Raw genomic sequence first — 24646 nt, forward strand, 5'->3', positions numbered from 1 at the left:
TCTCCCGACCTGCAATTTGAAACAGAAGCACGGGGACAGTGGACAGCAGCCTGCTGTTCCGTAAGATCCTGGGTAATCAGTGCTTCCGATGTGAGACCACAACTTCCACTTCTCATCCGTTTGCTAATGTCCCTTTCTGGGCACATGGTTTTCTTTTTTATCACCCACAACTATTCCTGGGTAAACAGGGGAAGAACCAGCCAGATTGGTGGCAGAACATTCCAGGAGATTAGAGAGCGTCAGACCCAAGGCGAAAACAAGTTGCACACCATATGATCTCATTTTATTGCTAGAACGGATTGCTCTGCACATGCCTGGTGTTGGCAAAGCATCCCTGCCCCGGAATAAAGATGCGCGGCCGCGCGCCACCTACTGGAGCAACGGAAAACTACAGGCTCGAGTTGGGGCAGAAAGGACCCACAAACCACAGGGGCCTTCAGGGAACCTTTCTGTATCTAGAGAGCTCTTCTAGGAAGCAAGTGCATGGGACAGGCTAGATGATGCCTGGCCAGGCGTACATGGGCAGGTGGTAGCGGTTGTACTGCAGGTAGTCCAGCACGCGCTGCTCCATCAGGCTCTTGTAGATGGTTTCCCGGAAAACCCTCGTGAGGTACTTGCTGGGCTTCTCGCGCAGATTTATTTCCTCGTCCTCTATCTGGTAGGCCAGCTGCTCCATGGAAGGAAGGTGTTCCTCCTGGAAAACAGCAAGAGCCAGACGCCGGCGTTACCGGGACCCTGCCCAGGGACAGGCGTTTTGCTGTCGTGGACAAGACGTTGCTCAGCCTAATTCTTTAGCTTTGTCAAACATTCTTTTCCATTGTGGCAAAATAGACATAATGTAAGACTTACATTTTTTGAGTCAGAATCTTACTCTGTTGCCCTGGTTGGGGTGCAATGGTTCACAGCTCATGGCAGCCTCCACCTGCTGGGCTCAGATGATCCTTCTGTCTTGGCCTACCAAGTAACTGGGAATACAGGGGCATCCCACCACGCCTGGTTATATTTTAATTTATTGCAGAGACAAGGGCTCGCCAAGTTGCCCAGGCTGGTCTTGAACCCCTGGGCTCAGGCAATCCTCTTGCCTGCACCTCCCAAAGTGCTGAGATGACAAGCATGAACCTCTGTGCCCGGCAAAAATGTACTATTTTAGCCGTATTAAGTATATAGTTCAGAGGCATTAAGCACATTCACAATGTTGTGCAACTCTCACCACCATCCAACTCCAGAATGCATTTCATCTTTCCAAATGAAAACTCTGTCCCCATGAGATCCCCTCCCCCAGGCCCCGGCAAGTACCTTTCTGTTTTCCGCCCTCCTATGACTGTGACAACTCTGGAGAGCTTGTGGGAATGGAGTCACACAGTCTTTGCCTTATTTTGACTGGCTTACTACACTTACCATGATGTCCCAAGACTCACGAGGATAGTCATTTTAAATCCTTAATTTTCAGATAAAATTACCTGTAGATCAGGCTAGTTTTAAAAATAAGAAAAGGAAGCCGGGAACAATGGCACATGCCTGTAATCCTAGCACTTTGGGAGGCAGAGACGAGAGGACTGCCTGAGCTCAGGGGTTCAAGACCTGCCTGAGCAACATGGTAAGACCTCATCTCTGCAATAAATCATAAAATTAGCCAGGCATGGTGGTGCATGCCTGTGATTCCAGCTACTTGGAAGGCTGAGGCAGAAGGATTACCTGAGCCCAGCAGGTCAAGGCTGCGGTGGCCGTGAGCATGCCACTGCACTCCAGCCAGGGCAACAGTGTGAGACTCCTACTCAAAAAATAAAAAATAAAAAAATAAGAAAGGGAGTGAGCAAACACTTTTACTTGAAAACTCCCAGATGGTTTATTTTGCTTGGTGACCCTCCCCAGGAAATAAGATTTTAAAACCTGAGGATAAATTCTCAGGAAAGCCAAATGTCATGAATGTCTTCAAAGATGTGGTCGAGAGGGTGAAGCAATTCGAAGCTGAGACTCATATACTGTGTCTATCTATAGTAGAGAGTCTCCCAACATTTCATTAAAAGTTTCCAAAATAGAGACAAGCTGACAATTGTCCAGTGAACACCGCACACATCTGCCCAATTCCACACCCGCAGTCCACCACCTGCTGCCATCACAGCAGCCCTGGCCTCCGTGGGAGGCCTGTGAGGAAAGCACGTCCTGGGTCTGTGCTGCGCCTTCTGAACACGGTGAGCATGGTGACCCTTCCATTGCCCTACAGGAAGAGGCACATGGACTTCGATGGCATCTTTACTTTAAATTCCAATAAGGCTCTATATATTGAACAGAAAGAAAAAGCGAGTCCTTGCAGGGCTCATTCATGTGTGAGTGGGCAGGACGTGATTGTCACTTGGTTATTTAAGCAGGACATGCCTAAGATGGGAGCTGGGACAAGCCACCTGGAGAGAGGAGTCAGGGGAATTTGCAGGGACTTCCATCTAACCCAGCTCCACAGAGGCGGTGACAGGGAAGGGCCATGGTGCCTACCAATAAAGACGTGGTGCTGGGAACTCAGTGCCACCAACACATGCCCATGGATATATTCGTATATTCTCCAGTGTACACGAGGCAGGTGCTTTCTCCCTTACTTTTTTCCGGAGAATTGTACCAAACCAGCATAAAACAATGAATTATATTATAGAAGATGTGGGGCTCATCCTTCTCACAGGACATATTAGCGATCAACTCTCCTCTTATAATGCCACATACCACGTGATCTTTTGTGTCTGTCTTTTTTCACTTAGCATAATATTTTGTTTTTCATAATCTTCTGAAAGTTCCTTTCCTAATTTTATTTATTATTTAAAATTTTATTTTTAATTGATAAGTAATAATTATATTTATTTATGGGATACAAGGTGATTTTATAATACATGTATACATTTTGAAATTATTACATCAGGCTAGTTAACATATCTCCATCACTTCACATACTTACTTCTTTGTGGCGAGAACATGTAAAATCTATTCTTTTAGCAATTCTGAAATAAACATTATTTAACTACAGTCACCAGTGCTGCCCAATAAAATCATTAAGACTTATTCCTTCTGTCTAAATGGAACTTTGTAGCCTCTGAAAAACATTCTCTCCCCCCGCAAAACCACCCACTCAAGCTCCAGCACCCTTAGCAACCACCATTCTACTCTCTACTTTTATGTGTTTGACTTTTTTAAATTCCATATTAAGTGAGACTGTGCGGTATTTGTCTTTCCATGCCTGGCTTACTTCACTTAGCATAACATCCTCCAGATTAATCTATAGTGTCCATATCCATATGACAGAATTTCCTTCTTTCTTAAGGCTGCATACCATCCCATTGTGTGTCCGTGCCACGGTTTCTTAGTCCCTTCATCTGCGGATAGACACTCAGGTTGTTGCCATGTCTTGGCTAGTATGAATAGCGCTTCAGTGAACCCAGAATCGCAGAGATCTCTTTGACATACCATTTCGGTTCCTTTGGCTATATACCCAGAAGTTCTATTTTTAGAACTTCTTTTGAGGAATTGCCATACTGCTTTTTTAAATGGCTGAACCAATCTACATCTCAACAGTGTACAAGATTTCCCTTTTTCTCCACATCCTCCACAACACTTATCTTTCATCTTTTTGGTAATAGCCATTCTAACAGATGTGAGGTGGCATCTTGTTGTGGTTTTAATTTGCATTTCCCTGATGATTAGTGATGTTGATTTTTAAAATATATCTGTTGGCCATTTGTACAGAAATCCTCATTTAACGTGGTTGATAGAAAATGTGACTTTAAGTGAAACAATGTATAAAGAAACCAACTTACTACAGCCTGGCTGATATAAACAAGAGTGAAGTTCCTAAGGCATATTTCTCGTAACAAAACATCATCAAACTTTTAAATAAGGACTCAAAACACTTCTAATATTAAACACTGAAATAACTGTGAGCTTACCCATATTTAAGAAAGATAAAAACAAGTAAGATAATTATTTGCCCAATTATTCCAGTTCAGGGTCATGGGTGACCAGGGCCCCTCCCAGCAGTTCAGGGTGCAAGATGGGAACCCACCCTGGACAGGACGCCATCCCATCAAAGGGTGCACTCACATTCACAGCCATACTCATTCCCACCAGGACAATTTAGTCACACCAATTAACTGAAAGGGCACAACTTTGGAATGTGGGAGAAAATCAGAGTACTCAGAGAACACCCCTAACCCACACAGGCGTGGGGTGGATATGCAAACTCCACACAAACAGAGGCCCTGCCAGGAGTGACTTCCTTTCCTCATCAACATTATAATGAAGGGATATTGAACAACAGGAGGCAATTTGATGACTTACTGTTTGCCTTCTTCTGAGAAATGTTTACTCAGATCCTTTGCCCATTTTAAAAGCAGGTTATTGGTTTTCTTGTTAGTGAGTTGAGTTCCTTATATACTTTGGATATTAGCTCCTTATCAGACATATGATTTGTGAATATTTTCTCCCAATCTGTGGGTTGTCTCTTCACTCTGTTCATTGTTTCCTCTGCTTCTTAATTTGATGTAGGCACATTTTTCCATTTTCACTTTTGTTGCCTGTGCTTTTGGTATCACATCCAAAAAATTCTTTCCAAGACAATGTCAAAAAGTATTTCTCTTATGTTTTCTTCTGGGAGCATTAGGTTTATGTTTAAGTCTGTAATTCATTTTGAATTGATTTTTGAACATGGGGGAAAAGAAGGACCTGATCTCATTCTTCTACATATGGATATTCAGTTTTCTCCACATCATTTATTGAAGGGATTGTCTTTTCCCTATTGTGTATTATTGGCATATTTGTCAAAAATCAATGAACTTTAAATGCGTGGGTTTATTTCTGGCTCTCTATTCTGTTCCATTGGTCAATGTATCTGGTTTTATGTCAGTACCAAGCTGTTTTGATTCCTACAGTTTTGAGGAAAAAAAAAAGTGAAATCAGGAAGTGTAATGTCTCCAGCTTTGTTCTTCTTTCTCAAGATTGCATTGACTATTTGGGGTCTTTTGTGGTTCCATATGATTTTTAGGATTTTTCCTATTTCTGTGAAAAATGACATTGCAATTTTGATAGGGATTGCATTGAATCTGTAGAACACTGTGGGTAGTATGGACATTTTAACAATATTAATTTTTCCAATCCATGAACATAGGATATCTTTCCATTGATCTGTGTTGTCTTCAATTTCTTTCACCAATGTTTTATAACTTTAAGCACATAGATCTTTTAATTCTTTGGTTGAATTTACTCCTAAGTGTTTTCTTAAGGCGACTGTAAATGGGATTGTTTTCTTAATTTTTTTCAGGTAGTTCATTGTTAGTGTACAGAAATCAGTAGCATTTGTTAATTTTATATTCTACAACTTAACTTATTCATTGATCAGTTCTTACAGATTTTTGGTGGAATCTTTAAGGATTTTATGTATATAAGATCATTTTATCAGCAAACAGGTGACAATTTCACCTCTTCTTTTCCTGTTTGGATGCCTTTGTCCCTTTGTTTATCTTACTTACTTGCTCTTGCCAGAACTTCTTGTCCTATGTTAAATAGAAGTGGTGAGGCTGGATGAATTATTCCTGATATTAGAGAAAAAGTTTTCAATTTTTCCGTTGACTATGATGTTAGCTGTGGGCTTTGTTTTGTTGAGGAATGTTTCTTTTTACCTAATTTGTAGAGAGGTTGGTTTTTTTTTTTTCTGTCATGAAAGGATGTGAATTTTATTAAATGCCTTCTCTGCCCTTCTAGCATAATGTTGTAAGATTTATCTACTTTATAGAATGAATACTATCCCATTGTGTGGCTAGACCATATTTGTTTATCTATTGATCTGCTTACAGACATGCAGGTTGTTTCTTCCATCCGGCTATTCTAAATGGTGCTAGGAGTGCAATTGCTGGGTCATATGGAAATTCTGGGTGTAACTTTTTGAGGAAATGTTGAACAACTTTCTATGGCAGTTACACAGTTTTATATTCCCACCAGTAATGCAGGGGTTCCAATTTTTTTCACAGCCTCACCAACACTTATTTTCCCCTTATGTCTTTTTATCATCATCCTACTAGGTGGAAGGTGGTATCTCATTTCCCTAGTAAGCATCTTAAATTGATTTACTTCTGGACTCTTAAGTTTTATTCCACTGATCTATCTATATGTCTGTTCTCAAGCAAATAGCACACTGTCTTGGCTACTGTTGTTTTGCAAGTTTTGAAATCAGAAAATAGGGGTTTTTCAACTTTGTTCTTTCTCCTCTCTCCCCCAGATAGTTTTGGGTATTTGGAGTCCCTTCCATTTCTATATGAACTTGGGATTTGCATTTCTATTAAAAAATGCCCTTGGGCTTTTAATAGTATTGCACTGAATTCATAGACTATTCTGGGTGATATTGCCATTCTAACAATATGAAGTCATCAGATGCATGAACGCAGATATCTTTCCATTTATTTAGATAGTCTTTAATTTCTTTCTGAAATGTTATGTAGTTTTCAGTGTACTGAGATCAATATGGGCATATTACATAGGCATTTATAGCTAGAAATTTCCCCCTGAAAACTGTCTTCTTTGCATCTCATATACTTTCTTCATTTTCATTCTTTAAGTATTTCTAATATCCCTTTTGATTTTTTCTTTGACCCAATGGTTGCTTAATAATGTGTTAATTAAAAATTTGTGAATTCTTCCAATTTTCCTTCTTTTATTGATTTCCAGCTTCATTCTACTGTGGTTGGAGAATATACTTCGTATGATTTAAAATTATTTTTTTTTTTAGTTGGAGTCTCACTCTGTCATCCAGGCTGAAGTGCAGTGGTACACTCACGGCCACCCCAGTGTCAACCTGCTAGACTCCAGCGATCCTTCTACCTTAGCCTTCCAAGTAACCGAAACTACAGGCGCACACTACCACACCCAGCTAATTTTTTTTTTGGTAGGTACGAAGTCTCGCCAAGTTGCCTGGGCTGTTCTCGAACCCCTGGGATCAGGCAATCCTCTCACCTCGACCCCTGATTTAAATATTTTAATGATTGTCATCACTTGTTTTTGGGCCTCGCCCATGCCCTATCCTGGAGAATGTTCTGTGTGTACTTGAGAAGAGTCAGCATCTCCTGCTGAGAGGAGTACTGTGGACATGACTGCTAGGTCCAGTTGGCCTATAGTGTTGTTGAAATCCCCTATTTCCTTAATGATAGTCTATCTGGTTATTTCATGTAATGCTGACAGTGGAATATTGAGGTCCAATTATTATTTTAGAAGTATCTATTTCTTCCTTCAATTATGTTAACTTCTGCTTTATATATTTTGGGTTTCTGCTGTTAAGTGCGAATAGGTTATAAGTGTTATCTCTTTCTTAAAGGATTTTGAAAGATCATTTTGACTACACAAAATTTCACTTTGGTCAGTGACTGACTGACTTTAGGCACAGTCTAAATGCAGCTCCAGTGAATATATAATCTGTTCCTCACTTTACTTCCACAAAAGGATTTGAGATGTCTTGTAATGAGCTTTTTAAAATAAATGATATATAGATTTCAGATGACTTCTAATAGCAGTCATAGATAATAGTCTTTTATTCCTTTGTTCACCTGTGGAGAGAGAGGAAAACTGATTTCCCAAGCTCTAGGACATCACAGCTAATGGGAATGAACTTCTGTACTTCCCTGAAGACAAGTTCGAAAATGAAATGAAATGAGCTACAGCATTGGAATATTTTTAAAGTTGTCATTATGGGTACATAATAGTGTACATACTTATGGAGTTCATGTGATATTTCTGATACAGGCATACAAAGTATAATAATCATATCAGGGTAACTGGGGTATCCATCACCTCAAGAATATATCATTCCTTTGTGCTAGGAACATTCCAGTTCCACTCTCTTAGTTATTTTGAAATATACATAAAGTAATATTAACTGTGGTCATCCTGCTGTGCTACTGAGCACTAGCTCTCATTCATTCCATCTACCTGTATTTTTGTACTCATGAACTACCTCTACTTTGTTCCTCTCTTCCCAATACCCTTCCCATCATTCTACTCCCCATCTCCATGGCTGAACAATGTTCCATTGTGCATGGATGCCACATTCTCTTACTCCCTGCGTCTGCTGCCGAACACAGGTTGACTCCATATCTTGGTTGAGATGAACAAGGCTGCGATGACTGTGAGGGTGCAAAATACTGCTTCAACATACTGATGGCCTTCACTTTGGATAAATCCCCAGAAGTGGGGTCACTGGTCATATGATAGTTCTATCTTTAGATTCATGAGAAATCTCTGTGCTGTTCTCAATGGTGACTGTACACTTCACATTCCCACCAACAGTAGGTGAGTGTTCCCTCTCTCCACAGCCTCCCGATTGCCTGTCTTTTGGACATAAGCCATTTTAACTGGGGTGAGCTGACACCTCACAGTGGCTTTGATTTGTGATGTTGAGCATTTTTTCATATACCTGTTGGCCATGTGTACATCGTTTCAATATCTGAGAAAAGAAATTACTATTATCCTTGAGTACAGGCTATCCATCTTATGTTCCTAGTGCTAGACTCATAGACGAACTTCCTGCAAGGCTCTCGGTTCCACTGCCAGCCACCTCCACTGTGTTCCCCCAACTGTGGCTGTGGTGGCCAGCACCTGAACCACCCTTCTGTGCCACTGCACACCCCCTGTAGCCACCCCCCACCCTCCAGCTCTCTGGGGCAGAACAGCTGGCCCCTGAGGATTTGAGGACCTGCCGGAGGCCACATGGTGTAGTCCTGCTGAGTTGGCCTAGACACAGTTCTGTGCACCGCCTCTTCCTGTGGCCTTTCCTGTTTAACAAATGAAAATGCTGAGAACAGAACATCTTCCCCACAGAGGTTTCTCTTTCAGAAGTTTTGCTTTCTGAAAATCTAGAGAATCCACAAGAATGAATGGGGGCCTTCAGTGTGTCTTTGGAAAATGTCCATGGACACTTAGGGTCTGCTGACTGGGCCTGTTTTCCACCGAGTTTGTGCGCAACTGACCAGTCCACAGCAAGTGTCAGTTCATGGTTAAGAGTCTGCGGGTTTCAGTGAGGAGCCGAACTGATGGATACCTTGGGCTTGGTGGCTTACTTGGAAAGATGGAGCGAAAGCGTCCCTTTTAAAACCCCTTGGCTCCATGCAGGTGCTGGCTGAGGAGTTCAGATCTGGTGTTCAGAAAGATTCGGGTGTGGAGTTCTGATGGGATCACTAGGAAACAATTGAATGTTTGCCACGGGGGCTGCCGTGAGCTGCCGCTGACATTCTGAGGGGAGGGAGGTGTTGAGGCATTGAGTAGAGTTTGGGGAGCACCAGGCTTACAGCTCGGTTCAGATTTCCATGTGAGCTGACCCCTTAAGAGTCCAGGAAGGATACAGGGGTACTCTGACCATCTAGACGTCCCTGTGGGTAAGTCCCGCAGCGCCAATGTCTGCACACAGCCATTACCTCCCTCCTCTTCCCTAGACTTCATTCACCTGCCTGGACCCTAAAGATATTTCTGTTTGGTGTAAACTTTAAACCCGTATTTCCCAATCAGAGCCCGCTTCAGATTAGTGAATTGTTCACAATTTCCAGCTAGGACCCCAGGAGAAAAACCAAAAGTGGGGGAGGCCAGATGAGGAGAAGGTACTGGGATGTGCAGTTGAGTCCCACATGGCTTTGCCATCTACAGGGGCAACTCTTGCATCTGCATGGTCACTTCCACTTGAGAGCACCACAGGTCTGGCAGGTGCCTGTGGGGGAAAACGACTGTATTGGACAGCATACTGGAGATCACGTGCCCATTCCCCACTATAGTCTAGCCTCACTCCATCATAACAAAACATGTAGTTGGGCCTGTGTTCCCTGCTTTGGGTGAGAGACCCTTGAGCTTGAAGCTCACTGGCCATGGCTAGCTGTGTCACCATGGAAAATTATTTAAAGTCACCAAGCTTTGGCTTCTCACTGATAAAGTCCACATGTAATAGTCGAGCCTTCCCTGGCCTCGGAGGGTTCTTGTTTGATGAAGTGAGGCTAGATTGCAATGGGGACTGGGCATGTGATCTCTGATGTGCTGTCCAATACGGTCACTTTCTCCATGGGCACCTGCCTGGCTAGTGGTGTTCTCAAGTGGAAGTGACCGTGGAGGTGCAAGAGTTGCCCCTATAGATGGTAAAGTGAGGTAGAAGCTAACCCGGGCTCCAGCCCTTGTCTGAGTGAGGCCAGGTGGGGCTAGGGTAGACACTCACCTGCCCTCTGGGCACAGACCTCACTTTCCATGACTCTGCCAAGGACTTCAGTATCAAAAGAAATCTTAAAGTTTCACAAATACCCCACTATTTACATGGTAGAGTCACATTTCTGATTTCTGGTGGAGACTTGGGGATATGAGGCCTAACTTCTAATTAATTCACTATCACTTTGAGAAAGAAGTTTCAATTATAAGAGGAGTATGCTTTGACCTTGGGATGACATCCCTTTACATCTTTAAAGCAATATGCACCCAAATGCTCAGCAAATGGCTGGTAGATATAGACAGACACTAAAGGGGTGAGCCTTCGTTCTGGAGGACGGGTAAACACGACTTGGATCCCATTTGCAGCCAACCATGAAGACGCAGTTCCTTATAAAAAGGGAAGAAAAATGTGGCCCCACACGAAGATTTAAATGAAATCAATTTCCCTGAACCATCACCATGTATGTCCTCATACACCAGTGTTTGCTTGTATGAAGTACAGTTGGGTTAAAAAGTAAAAGCACCACATGGCATGTGGGAAAAAGGCCAAATGATCAACAACTCTCAGCTGCTTGTAATTTGCAGGGACTAACCCACACGTCCGCGAATCACGCTTACCTCCTTGGAGGCTAGGATCTGGCGCAGCTCTTTTCTGAGATCAATAAAACGATCATGGAAGATGGCCATGCACCACGGCTCCGTGAAGTAGCTAGTGAAGAGAGAAGACATTCGGTGAGCCGGCGACGCGCTCATTACCACTAATCAAGTATTTACCTGCTTTTTTTTGCCTTTATAAATTACAGTCCTGGCCCCATTGCAATCGTTTGCTCATAAAATGCCTTGTGGAACAGCCTGGCCAATCAATGTTTTAAATGGATGTTCCTGCGGTAAGGCCAGGTTCCATAATTACATTTAAAGTGGTTTAATTCAGAGCTGGGGCAAGACCCAGCGAAGAATCCTGATTTTATCAGAATTTAAAAGCCTGAAGACTTGTAAAGAACGGTGTCTCCATTATCTGCCCTCGTTTGAGAAAAACAGATTGCAAGATTAACTGAACTGCTGCATAAACAAATTAAATTTGGGTAGACAATAACACAAATGTTGTTCATCATTAAGGTTTCTGGATTAATAAAGACCAGAAAAACAGGCTGCCTTGGTGTCGCAACATGGTCTTCACGCAGTTGTGCTGATGCTTAATTGAGTCTCTTGCAGGAGAGGTGGTGATTATATTGGCTAACTTCTCCCTGAAAACTGAACACATGCTTTCTTACATGGAAAACTATAAGGCTGTCTTGTATTTACAGATGATTGCTGAAAATGTGGATGTTCTTGGAACAATCAAGAACACATTTGGTATTTTCACTCTTACTTTATTTAACGGTAAGTGTGTTGGAACAGGAGATGACTTCCACAGGGTCCGAGCCACGTCGCTTAGGTGGCTTTACTTTCCTCTGGATGTCAATTTGCTGTTCCTGCTATAGGTAGTAGGTATCATGTGTGTACACAGGGAAAGAAAAAAACGATGCCCCCATGCAGATGAGCACCTTCTGTTTTCTGAGACTTAAAGTTAGTTCTTAGGGATGGAGGTAAAGAGTTCAGGGACCACTGAGGCATTGGAGGACAAATACAATGACAAGAGTCAGTGTGGCACTCAGCTATATCGGTCACTGCCTATTCCCTATCCACTTGGCCAGAATATGACAGAAACTCCTGTTAATTGGCTATCTTGTTGTTCAGGTCATATATTCATCCAACTATCAACACGCTGCCTTTCCTCAATGGCTGACATCTGCCATGTGTGTTTCCTGGCACCGTCAGACGTTCCCACCCTTCTGGTTTTGGGGGTCTCCAGCCACATCGTCCAGGTGATCTGGTCTCCTGACCTCTTGTTCTCGGCTTCCCTCACCTCCAGCATGGCCCTGTCCCAACAACCCAGGCACTGCCTGGTAGTCTTCCATGCCCAGTGCCTGTCCATAACTGGCTTTGTCATCCACTCCAGAGAGGGAGTTCTGCGGAAACCCACTGCCATGAGGGACACATGAGGGTGCCTGTCTCGTGTGCTGGCCACCATCCAAACCCTGCATTCCTGCAGCCTGTCACTCAGAGCAGTCTCACTACCCTAAACGTCCTCTGTGCTCCACCTGTCCACCCCTCTTCATCCCTCCCTCTGAATACCTGGTGAATAAACTTTTGAAGAAATTGAATCATATTAGAGAAGTGGGAACTATGTAACCATTTTTATAAAGTATTTTAAAAATCCTACAGTGTTCAGTGTTTATTTCAAAAATAGAGTTGTGTCCTCCCAAGAACAAAACACTGTATACCAAACCTGCCAGCAGCTCCCAGAACACATGGATGTGTGACTTGGGTCATGGACTCTGCGTCCCCACAGCAGCTGGCCCAGGTGAGAACTTGGGACCCTGGCTCCCGGAAAATTCCTGCATACTGAGGGCAGGGCTCAGACTCAAGCTGCTGTTCCCTCTTCACCAAAGAGAGCTACTGCTGCCCAATTGAGGGTGGTTGAGGGGGCCAAGGTGGCCCGGATCCCTGGGGCCTCCTACTGTCATCCCATAGCAGTAATGTGGCAGCTTTCATCTGAGCTTTTAAAAGCTCAAATGTAACCAATCTCACTTTGCAATTGATTATAACACTGAGTCGAAGGAAGATTATTTTCTTTTGATAAGAATGTTAGCCCATCACAGCAACTTGGATGGATTTAGAGTTTATAATTCTGTGCTCTATCACAGAAACAAAGAACTGAGTCCCACATGTTCTTACTCATAAGCAAACCCCGAACATTTACCATAATACTATAAGAAAGAATGGCAGGATACTGCTGGGGCTGGGGGAGAACACATAACATCAATAAGGGTATCTGATCTCAAACCAGGCAAAGTGGGGACCAAAGGGAGACCCAAACTTTACCTGTACAATGTCCACTTGTATACCTAATCCTGAATTGTACCTCACATCTTTAAAATAATAAAAGAATGTTAGTTCAGCAATCCCACTTCTGGGAATATACCCACAGGAACATAAGTCACTCTACCAAGAAGCCACTTGCACATGTGTGTTCACTATAGTACTATGCACAACAGCAAAAACATGGGACCAACCCAGATGCCTGTCAGTGGTGGACTGGGTAAAGAAAATGTGGTACGTATACGTAATGGAATATTACACAGCCATAAGGAAGGACAAAATCATGCATGACTTTGAAGCAACATGGATACAACTGGAGACAATCATTCTAAGTGAACAATCACAGAAACAAAGAACTCATACGCGGGCCCTAAACATTGGGTGCACGTGAGCACAAAGGTGAAAACTATACTGGGTACTACTAGCAGGGGGAAGGAGGGGGAATAGAGGGCATACAACCAACTGTTGGGTACCATGTCCACTACTGGGGGAGAGAGGGCTTGCTAGAAGCCCAAACCTCAGCTACATGCAGTTGCTTATGTAGCAAGTCCTCACATGGACCCTGCAAGCTCTGCTTTAAGAAGAGTTTGAGGTCTCCCCTCACCTCCAAAGTGGATGGCCTCTGACTTTACTCTGCTCTCTCTCCCTGGGAAGGAGAGGCACATCCAGATACCTGAAAAGCCAGGCAGGTTTCTTCCCACACCATCAGCCACCCAGGGCTGGGGCACCAGCAGCATCAGTGACGAGTTTGGGGACATTCACATTTCCACGGATATTGTGAACTTAAAAAACAATAAACATGAACTTTTTTCCAATTCATATTCAAAAGGGGAAGTCTACTAGGAGCCACTAAGTGACCCACATGACTGGTTATCTAGAAATCTCTGGGAGAGAGGGTCAGGTGAGAACATGGTGACAGTGGGTTTTTAAGTAGCTGTGTGTATTTGGGTGTTAACACCGCAAACACCATTTCTACATGGCTGCGAGAAAAGTCACACAAAGTCCCCAGCCCTAAGCAGAAGATACGACTGTCTGTTCATTCTGCCAATGGCCAGCCTGGTTTATTTGGAAGAACTTAAATTCTCTACCACCTTTGCAATTAATACACTTTGCTAAGAAGCCCCAGGAAATGTCGACTGCTGGAAGTGAATTATCCATTTCTGGTCGATATGGTCCAATCATTAGGCAATGGATCAGACTCTCCCGAGCCCATCCTCACCTGGACAACAGGCTGTTTTATTGACAGACTCGTATAAACTGGGTAGGGATCTGGAAATGGGTTCAGCCACTGGTTACACTGAAGGCTAAGTCAAGAGAGCGACATACAGAAGCAGCTGTGGGAAAGGGAACAACATGTCTATGGGACAGAGATGAGGGTCAAGGGTGTCCCTAAAGGCCTGGCTCTTTACTCCTATGCCAAAGTTGTTCTGGCAGACAGGCAGGAAGGAGCACTGGAAGCCAGGCTGAGTCACAGCACATGTCACAGCACCCTTGTGTCACAGCACCTGTATGTCCCAATACCCACATTTTTCAGCACCCGTGTGGCCCAGCACCTGTCACAGCACCCACATTTCCTGGCACATGTGTGTCTCAGCTCCCATGTGTCACAGCACCCAGTGTCCCAGGATCCCTGTGTCACCATACCCACATGACTCCACTGGGGGCTGCTCTCCTGTGCAGTAGGCTGCAAAAAAAAAGGCAGCAGGGGTAGAAGAAATGTATTTCTTTTTCTCAAGTTTTTAAAAATGAAAAGCATTCTACTTTTCTCTTAGTGTGATAACAGCTAGTTTTTGCTGTTGGAGCTGTTGGGAAGATCCTCAGTTGCCACTGCCCCCTGCATGGGGGTCTGCTCGAGCTAGAAACCCAAGGGTCACCTTTTCCCCAGGTGGGCATGGTGGCGTGGTAGCCTGTGGTCTCCTTGGACAATGATGATGTCACTTGTGCATGTCCTTCCCATACGAACAGCACCCAGGGTTCACAGTGGAGGGCAGACTATCTACCCGAGATGCCTTAGTGGGGCCTGCTCGGTAATGGGTTCCCTGTCTCATGATGCCAGGGAAAGCATGGGGCCAGTCTCTCTTCCCGGTGCCCCACCACTTGTCTGTGCACCATTTACATTCAACCTGCAGGTTCAGGAAGTAACAAACGTCACCACAGCAGATGGATGTCCGAGGCCAGGATGACCTACAGATGAGCCTGCTTTGGCCTGAGCAACTTCAGAATTTGGATTTCAGGCCTCTAAAAATTCCGATTAGGCATTGTTAGGCGGCTGCAGTCAGCTGGTTGCCAGGATGCCCTCTGGGGTTTGTTCTAGTTACACCATCAGCCTGGCAGCATTGCCCATCTACACGGGCCACAACAGGTGTCTGTGTGCCAAGCCTGGCTGAGAGGGTTGGGTGAGATGGAGGCAGGACTGTCCAAACGTCTCCTGAAGCCACTGCCCCACGTCCTATTCCCATCTGGTATGTGTGCTAAGAACACCAGAGCTACGTCCTATCCTCCTTTCTTTTTCTTCCCATCTATCCATTTATCCATCTGTCTACCCATCTACCCATCCACCCGTTCACTCATCCACCCATCCATCCGTTCACTCATTCACCATCCACCCATCCACGCATGCATGCCTGCATCCATCCACTTACCCATCTATCCACCCACCTTCTCGTCCATCCATCCATCCATCCACTCACCCACCCACCCATCCACTCACCCACCCACCCATCCACTCATCCACCTGCCCATCCATCCATCCATCCATCCATCCATCCATCCATCCATCCATCCATCCATCCATCCAATGTACCCACTCATCTACCCCATCCATCCACCCACCCACACACGCATGCATCCATCCACTCATTCACCCGTTCATCCATTCATCCATCCATCCAAACTGATCAATGAAGTCTTTCTAATCCCTGTTTCTTTATGTACAATGGCCACTTGTCTCTGGTTCTCTGCTCTCTGATGCCTTACTCCACCCCTCAACGAGCACTCATTCCTTCCCTGAACTTCCCTGAAGACTTTTCTCCCTCTCTTCTCTGTCCTAGGTGTCTTTCTGATATTTATTTTCTGACATCAGTGGCTGCAATATGGCAAGGAAAGGGAAGGCCTAGGGTAGCCATTCTTTGCCATTAATCAGTTATGGCCATGATATCTGTGTCCAACACTGTGCGGGGCATGGCGAAGGGGGGCGGGTCCCGGCCCCCAAAAGTACACATATGGAGGTGAGGTGGGAGTGTTGAGGCAACTTACAACAGTGCAGCATGGCGGGGGCTGCAGAGAGCACACTCTGGGAATGCTGGGGGCTAGAGTATGGCTCAGCCAGGAATGACACTGTGGCTGTCTTGACCTCAGATCTGTGTCCTTTCTGTAGCTACACCTCTAGGTCTGCCTCTCTCGGGCTAGTGTTTGCCAAACTTGTCACTTGGGAATCATCTTTTTTGTGACTACTTTACTGATTACTTCCAAACTTTTATTTAAAAACATTTGTCTTTAGAGATGGGGTCTTGCTCTGTCACCCAGGCTGGGGTGCAGTGGTGTGATCACAGCTCATTGCAGCCAAGAACTCCCGGGCTCAAGCAATCCTCCCACCTCAGCCTCCCGAGTAGCTGGGACCAGAGATGTATGCCACCATGCCCGGCAACTTTTTAAATTTTCTATATTTTTAGAGACAGGGTTTTGCCATGTTGTGCAGGCTGGTCTCAAACTCCTGACCTCAAGCCATCTTCCTATCTCAGCCTCTCAAAGCACTGAGATCACAGACGTGAGCCACTGAGCCTGGCCCAACGTTTTCTTTACATCAATTTGCCTTAAAAACAAAAAACAAAAAAACAGAAATAATTACTTTTGTCTTGTCCTAAGCAGTAATCTATGGAATTTCAGGTTTGATGTGCTTGTTATATATTTTTTCTATGCCTATTTAAGTTGATCCATCACTAGTGAGACAAGTGGCTGTGCTGCCTACATTCGTTTGCACTTCACCCAGTGGGTGCTTACTCCACTCAGGGACATGCCATTTTCTGTTATTTCCTTATGCTGGAGATGCTACTGCATTCATTTGGGGACACAAACCCACAGACACTGTTGTAAAGCATTTCTAGGCATTATCTCACTTCATCCTAATTCCAATCCTCTAAAGTGAGACTTGCTGGCCCATTTCACAGATGAAGAATAGATTCAGAGAGGTTAAGTGACTTGCCCAAGGTCACACAGCTAATGAGTGGCTGAACTGGGTCTCACCCATAATTCTGCATGAGTCCCACTCTGAACAACTGTGCAACAAAATCTCGCCTCCTTATACCTATTCCTGAGTCTTTCTAGCAATTCTCTTAATCACTCCAATGTCCTTGGTATCCCCTCCATCGGCTAGGATTAGGTTTGATTGCAATTGCAGAAAATTTCAGAGTAACTGTGGCTTTGCATGTAAAGAAAGTGTGGCAGGGGTGGGGGGGGCAGGGTCCAGGGCTGGCATGGTGGTTCCACGGACATCAGAATCCAGTACCATGTGCAGAGGCCTTGGCCTCATGATACAAAATGGCCGCTGAATTCCAGTCATTATATACATGCTCTGGATTGAAGAAAGGGGAAAAAGACAGCCCTTCTCCTTTCTTCTAAGAGGAGTTTCTAGAATTTTCGCAAAGTTATATTTTCCTGACCAACAGTTTGTAACATGGCTTCCTTGGTCACAGGGGAGGCTAGAAATCACTGTCATTTATGTTTGGTGTGATGTAGTGCCCTATAAGTCAGAATTCTGTTTCTAAAAGAGAGAATGAATTCTGTGTCTGCTGTAATACCCAACAGACGAGATAGCATCTGCTTTTTAACAAAAATCTTTCCTTAAAATTAAATTTATAAAATTGGGAGAATGTTTTTAGTTGATGCCTCATGAGCTAGATAGAACAAATCTCTCACTCTAGATTCCAGCTGCCCCAAATTAAATATTCTAAGAAAAAAAACCCCACAAAACATTTTTCCATATGTGATGGCCACCTCCAAGCCAGTGAGAAAGTCCCAGTGTCCTGGGAGTCCACATGTCCCCATCCAGCCCTACTTGGTTCAAATGCAGAGAGTGGGGGGGGGGTACTAGATTCACACTTTCATCCATTCAGACCATTAGGATGGATAAGGTCACCTTATTGTGCTCATGAAAGAACATGGATTTGTGCATTTCAATTCAATATTCAAAAACAAGAGCAAGAACGAGTAAGTATTTCTAGTGAACCCCAGGTCAGCTTGGAAATGAGATTCCACGTTTCTGGAAGTAGTGGCGTTTACTCTGGAATGCCATAATTACATAAACCAGACAGAGCCCTGAGACTCTGTGGGAAAAAAATCCTAAAACCGAAATGGAAGCGAGATTGCAAATGTTTTCTTGAGTTCAACCTGAGTTTGCCAGAACCTGTATCTTCCGTTTTTTATTGCTTTGAGGCAGATCTAGCCATGTAAGATTGATGATTTTGAAAGCAAACCCAACTAGTGATTGATAACCAGTTGTAACTGTCACTTGCTAAGATCTACATAAACGGAAAAACAAGTATCCTCAGAATATAATTTGGCTATGGTTTCATTGTATAGTCTAGAATGGGCCTCCGATGTTTACTGCTCTACAGAAAAACGGATTACGATATACTAGCACTGAGACCAAAATTCTAAACTTTGGCAGAAATCAGCTATCTTCTGAATGGTTTGTAAAAATCCCCTCCCTGTGCTACTGAGGGGGCGTTGAGTCAATGACCCTGGTATTCCTGGGAGCCCTGAAGCTAACCTGGCTAAAGCCGGGTGTCTCTCGTGCTCTGGGCCCCAGCCTGGCTGCTTTGGGAACCACTGCTTTGCCCATCCTTCTGCAGGAAGCCACTGTAGCTGGCATGGTTGATGTGTCTGTGAGCCGAACACACCAAGATGTCGCCGGAGAAATCCTGACCTGCCCGCAGGCCCCACTGTCCCCCTGCTGAGGGGTAACAGTCACGCTCTCTCACAAGCACAAGTTTTTCCTTAGGATCCTTGGTGTCTGGAAGGGTGTGGAACCCCAACCTTCCATGCTTGGATTACAGCGTGCCTGCTGTGGATGGGACCATCAACTCCCTGCCATCCTTGCAACCAGAGTTTTCATTTTCAGAGATAACACTTTTGGAGAATTATCCAAAACATCTGTCTGTCGTCCATTTGATTTTCTGAACCCTGGATACCCATCCCAGGAAGAATTCACCTTAGAAGATGGAATATGCTAATTCATGAACCTTGCGAGTCCAGCCATTGATACCATTTCCATAGCCTTACTTTAATCTCTAAGGAGCCCAAAGCCACATGCGTGGGCCGACTCAATCCAATTTTCACCAGGTGAGTTTCCTAAACACAGTTGGGTGCCTGATTCAAGTCTCTTGACCCCACCTCAGCTTCATGCTGCTGTCCTAGCCTCGGTTTACTACCTACTGATGGCTTTTTATCCCAGTTCTGCCACTTGTCAGCTTGAGAAATCTTGAGCTAATTAGCTTTCACCTCTCCCAAGCTCACTCTTCTTAGCTATAAAATGAGGACGATGATGGTCCTTACTTCAAAGAGTTACTGTCAGAGTCCAAGGAGATAGTTCAGGTACAAGATTCTGCTTCATGCCTGGATAGGAGTGAGGCTTCACAGAAACTATTATTATTGTTGTTGTTCTTAATTATCCTGTTGCCTATACATGTATAAACTGCCTTCAATCATTTCAGGTGTGAATTAGAGACTAAGTAAATTATTTAAATAAACACTTTCTGTTGCTTAATTGAAAGGAAGTCTTTCTTTGGCATAACTGCAATTTATCTCCCCAGGGAATGCTTTGCCTCCATTCCAGGGAGTCTGCAAAAATTAATTTACCTGCAATTTTATAGATCAATAAAGGCAAGAGGGGCATTAGAACAAGCCTTCATGAAGTTTTGTCCTGTACTAAGTTAAGCAGAAATAGAAAAAAAAATTATATGGGAATTGTTGAACTGAGGCCTTGCTTTTTTTTTTGGTCTGAGCAGATGAAAGTTAAATACAAACTGTGAAAGTGGAGTTCTTTCTTGGCTTTTTTGCCTGCTTACCTTTTGGGGTGAGCCAGTTAAATCAAAATGGTCAAATGAGTTATTCACAGAACATAGGAAGGTGGCAGTCAGGAAAAATGGCCCAGGGTTGAAGCCCAGGCATCCAGTGCCCTTCTAACCTGTCTTTCAGCCCGACTTGCCAGAGCCAACTAGTTTTTGTGTGGAAATAGCATAATGTTTATAGACTGGAGAATTCGGTTTCTCCTTGAGTTTATAGTGAATCGCACATCTTGGTGTGGTGGGGAGCTGGCTTTGGCAATCTCCACCCCCCCCCACACACCTGCAGTTAGGAGACGACCAAGACTCAGCTCCAAGCATTTTCCCTTATTCTATCTGCAGTATTCTTTGCACATCGCTGGCTTGTTAGGGGCTGCGTTAATTGAATCTGTACAATAAATCCAGTGCCCTGGAAGTTGTCCAGCTATTTACATTGATTTGTTATATAAGTCCAGGACTAACAGCACGAGGCGAGGGTGGTGTTTAATTCTGCAGAAAGGGCAGCTCTCCATCTCCAGCTCCCTCGGGCTCCTCTGCTCTCAGTCTGCTCCTCTCTCCATAGAAAGCACAACCATTTCCTCTAATTAGGCTGCGCAGAGCCCAGGCTAGCATTAGGCCACGCGGCCACTCAGCCTCGCTCACAGCCATGCCTATTTCCTCTCTATTTTCTGTAGGAAAAAAAGTGTGTATATGCACATATAAGCCCCAAGAGGCCGAGGAAGACAAAGAGCCAGGTGGAGTGACCTTTTGTGAGCCTGGGGCTGCCAAGACCTGGCAAACCCCACACAGCAAGATGTTTTGCTACTTATTATTCCTTTGGTTAAATTAGTTGCTCTTTACACCTAAAAAATAAAGTGCTTAGCAGAAAAATCATTTGCCAGGACAAAACAGACATACTCTGTTGAATACATCTTTAAAATAATTTTAAAAACAATAATATAATGAATATGTTTTTAAAATAATTCCTTTTCACAATGGGCTTTTCTAATTAATGTGTCCCTATTTTTTACTGAAGTTTTTACAGAGATAGTGAGAAACCATAAGCTGTTCCTCCTCTGTCTTATGACTTCTGGTTTGTAGTTTCCAAAAGTGAAGCATGAAGATGTCACTAACATACTTCTCAAAAACACAATAATGGAACAGTATAAGAATCTGTAAGGCTGCATCGATGTGAATAAGTGAAGCAAACAAATGATAGAGAAAGGATAACTCTTCCTCACAGTAGAATGCTAAGACATAAATGTAGAGTGGGTGATGGACTTAGGAAAATCGCCACTTAGCAAACGACACAGTTGTAATTGCTTCAGGCAAGAAGAGTCCCTGGCTGCTAAAATCAGTGGGGAAAAGTGATGAGAAATAGATTATTTATATAGTCCCAAAGTATCACTAATTGTTTGTGAAAGTAAACACAGTGCATTTCGAGGGGAGAAGCCTGCAGCCTCTGCCCTAACCAAGTGCTCACAGTTCACAGCACCAGTGAAGGTCAACCCAGCATCATGGGCCTCCTGACACCCCGCCCTGAGGACACAACATCACATCTGTGGTTCCTGCCGAAATGCATAACCCAGAACAAGTAATGAGGGAAACAGTGGACAAGCTCAAATTCATAGATATTTTGTAAAAGGACTGGCGTATATCTTTCCAAAGTGATGGTCATAAAAGGACCAGAATGGAGAAGGCCAAAGAGACACAACAACTCCTTGCAATGTGGGTTTCTGGATTATATCCTGGACCAGGAGGAGGACATCCATGGCACAATTCACAAATTGGCAAAATTTCAATGACTGAAGATACAAAATTTGCAAGGTATTAATGTTATTTTAAAAATGTGACCATTTTATTATGATGGTTGTACAAGAATGACATTTCATTTTTCTCAGGAAATACTTAAGAAGGTATTTAGAGGTAATGGAGTATCATGTCTGCAACTCACTCTCAAACCTCAGGAAAAAAATCCTTCCCATCCAAAGACAGAGAGAAATGGAGCGAGAGCATGCAAGCGAGAGAAGAGGGAGGGAGGGATGGAAGGAAGGAATGATAAAGTAAGGGCAATAAAATGCTTGCATTTAGGGGATCTGGGTGAAGAGTGTTTAACTGTTCTTTGTTTTCTTTTGGTAACCTGCTTGGAAATATGAAATTATTTTCAAATGCAAAGTTAAAGAAATTGCTATGTGTTTAGTCTACTGTGTTACTCTTAGTAAGGAAGCGACCATGGAGCTAAGTTTTCCAACCTGTGCCCACCCCCTTTATGCAAAGGGTGCACACATGACATGAGTGTGGACACGGCTGGGCCTGCCAGTCAACTGAGGGAGGAACAGACACTCCTCACTTTTGGAGAGAGGACATTCTCTTCAGTTCATCGTGACATGTCAGAGCCCTTGTTTTAGAACTAGAGGGCATAAGGGATACAGATCTCAGAGAACTTCTTGTTCTACAGGTCGGAAAACTGAGCCCAAAGTGGCCACTGCCACGACCCACGTGGTCGAGGCTGAGAGCCATGACCCTCCTGTAGCCACTGCGCGCCTGCAGTGTGGCTAGTCTGAAGTAAGGCATGCCGGAAGCACAGGACACACACTGGCGTTTGAAGACAATGCAAGGAAAAAATAAATAAAATAGCTTATTAATATCTTTTGTATTGATTGAGTGTTGAAGTAACATTAGTTTTGGATATATTGGGTTAAATAAAATATATAATTAAATTAATTTCATCTTTTAAAAATATTTTCAATGGGACCGCTAAAAAGGGTATATTGTTTCATATGTGGCTCACATTTTGTTTCTACTAGACAGCACTGGTCTAGAAAAAAAGGGGGAAAAAAAGTGTTTGTGGACCACCCACTGTGATCAGCCTCTCAAGCGCGAGGATGCCAGGCAGCAGGCCAGACATCCCGAGGACCCAACAAAGCGAGGCAACTGATGAGCACAGGCTGACCGCCACACTGGGAACGAGGGGTACAAGGCAGAAGCTCTGCCATCATCCATGGGAGCTGATGACAGAGGTCCCGAGGGAGTCTGTGGAAGCACCGGAGGAGAAGCTGGTGTTTGCCAAGGGTTTTCCAGGCAGAAGGAACAGCACTGGGATAGCACAGAGGCAAAGAATGGGTAGGGCATGAAGGAATGGCAGATGGTTTTTGATTGTTCTAGCATATAGTGGGGAGCTGGGGGTGGGAAGCCACAGGCATGGCTGGAACCTAAGTGCCTGTCTGTGGGGCTTGGGCTTTATCTCCTAAGTGATGGAGAGTCATAGTAACTCTTCACACTGGTGAGTGCTGGGCATCCTATTATGTTTGAGACCAGATGCGTGGACGCTGAACTGGGGTGAAGGTAAGGGTCAATGGGACAGGAGTGGCTCATTAGAGACAAGGTTAGGAAGCAAGTGAGTCGCTGGAGGGCATGGCAAGGAGAGCAGGAGGTCTGGAGCCATGCCCAGCTTCCAGGCTCAGATGGGGAGGGAGGTGGTAGAACAGAACAGGGACTGTGGCCCAAGATAAAGGAAAGACCTGAGTGGAGACATCCAGCGGGCCAGATGACTAGGAGCACAGACGGAGCTGGATGAGGGCCTAGGGTGGGGAGTGTGTGGCTCAAGAAAGAGATGACAGGAGGGTGAAAGACAAAGCCAGAGACTCTACCAGTGTCAAGGTGGCTGGTGGGAGGGAGAGGGCGGAGGGGGAGGCGCCGACAGCAGGAGTGACTGGGAATATGGAACACAAATGTGGGGGAATTCTGATGCCCACCAGCCAAAGGCTACCAGGAAACTAGCATGTAAAACATGGTGAGGTTTCTCAGGCTCACTGCAGCAGGAAAGTGAGGTCTCATGGGCATCTTGATATGAAAGAATTGAGGGACCTTATGCAGAATATGGGTTGTGCCTGACCCCCAAGCCTTGACGCTTGCTGGTGCTCATCTTGTAGAGGACAGCCACCCCCAACACATGTGAGATTTCTCGTTGTGGATTTGATTTGCACTTCCCCGATGGAAATGTTTCATGAACCTAACGGCCATATATATGTCTTCTTTGGAACAACTGCCTGCTCGGGTCCTTTGCCCATCTTTTAGAAATTTTTTTTTTTTTTTGCTATTGAGTTATATGTAAAGTTTCTTATAGATTTTGGATATTAGCCTCTTATCAAACACATGGTTTGCAAATATTTCCTCTCATTCATAGGTTGCCCTTCTGTGATGTTTAAACTGCTTCCTTGGTTGTGAGAAGTCGTTTAGTTTGAGTAGTCTCACATGTTTACTTTTGCTTTTGTTGCTTGTGCTTTTTGAGTCATATCCAAAAGTCATTGCCATGACCAATGTCAAAGAGTGTTTTCCCTCTGTTTTCTTCTAGGAGTTTTATGATTTCAGTTCTTATATTTAAATCTTTAATCCATTTTGAGTTTCTTATTGTGTATGGTATAAGACAAGGGTCCAATTTCATTCTTTTGCATGTAGATGTCTAGTTTTCCCTACAAAACATA

At 44.1% G+C, this 24646-nt stretch overlaps 1 protein-coding gene across 1 annotated transcript in view; it reads right to left on the bottom strand.

The window, feature by feature from the left end:
- Nucleotides 1-261: 261 nt before the first annotated feature.
- The window catches only part of CFAP61 (cilia and flagella associated protein 61), a 179436-nt gene continuing 155051 nt past the window's right edge, over nt 262-24646 (bottom strand). The window contains exons 13-14 of the mRNA XM_021708871.1: nt 10819-10909; nt 262-694 (exon numbers count right to left, since the gene is read on the bottom strand). Coding sequence (XP_021564546.1) covers nt 494-694; nt 10819-10909 — 292 coding nt within the window. The 3' untranslated portion in view covers nt 262-493. The remainder of the gene's footprint in view (nt 695-10818; nt 10910-24646) is intronic.

The sequence above is a fragment of the Carlito syrichta genome, unplaced genomic scaffold (genome assembly GCF_000164805.1).
Source record: "Carlito syrichta isolate Samal-C Ts95f unplaced genomic scaffold, Tarsius_syrichta-2.0.1 Scaffold153530, whole genome shotgun sequence".
In the NCBI taxonomy this organism is placed as follows: Eukaryota; Metazoa; Chordata; class Mammalia; order Primates; family Tarsiidae; genus Carlito; species Carlito syrichta.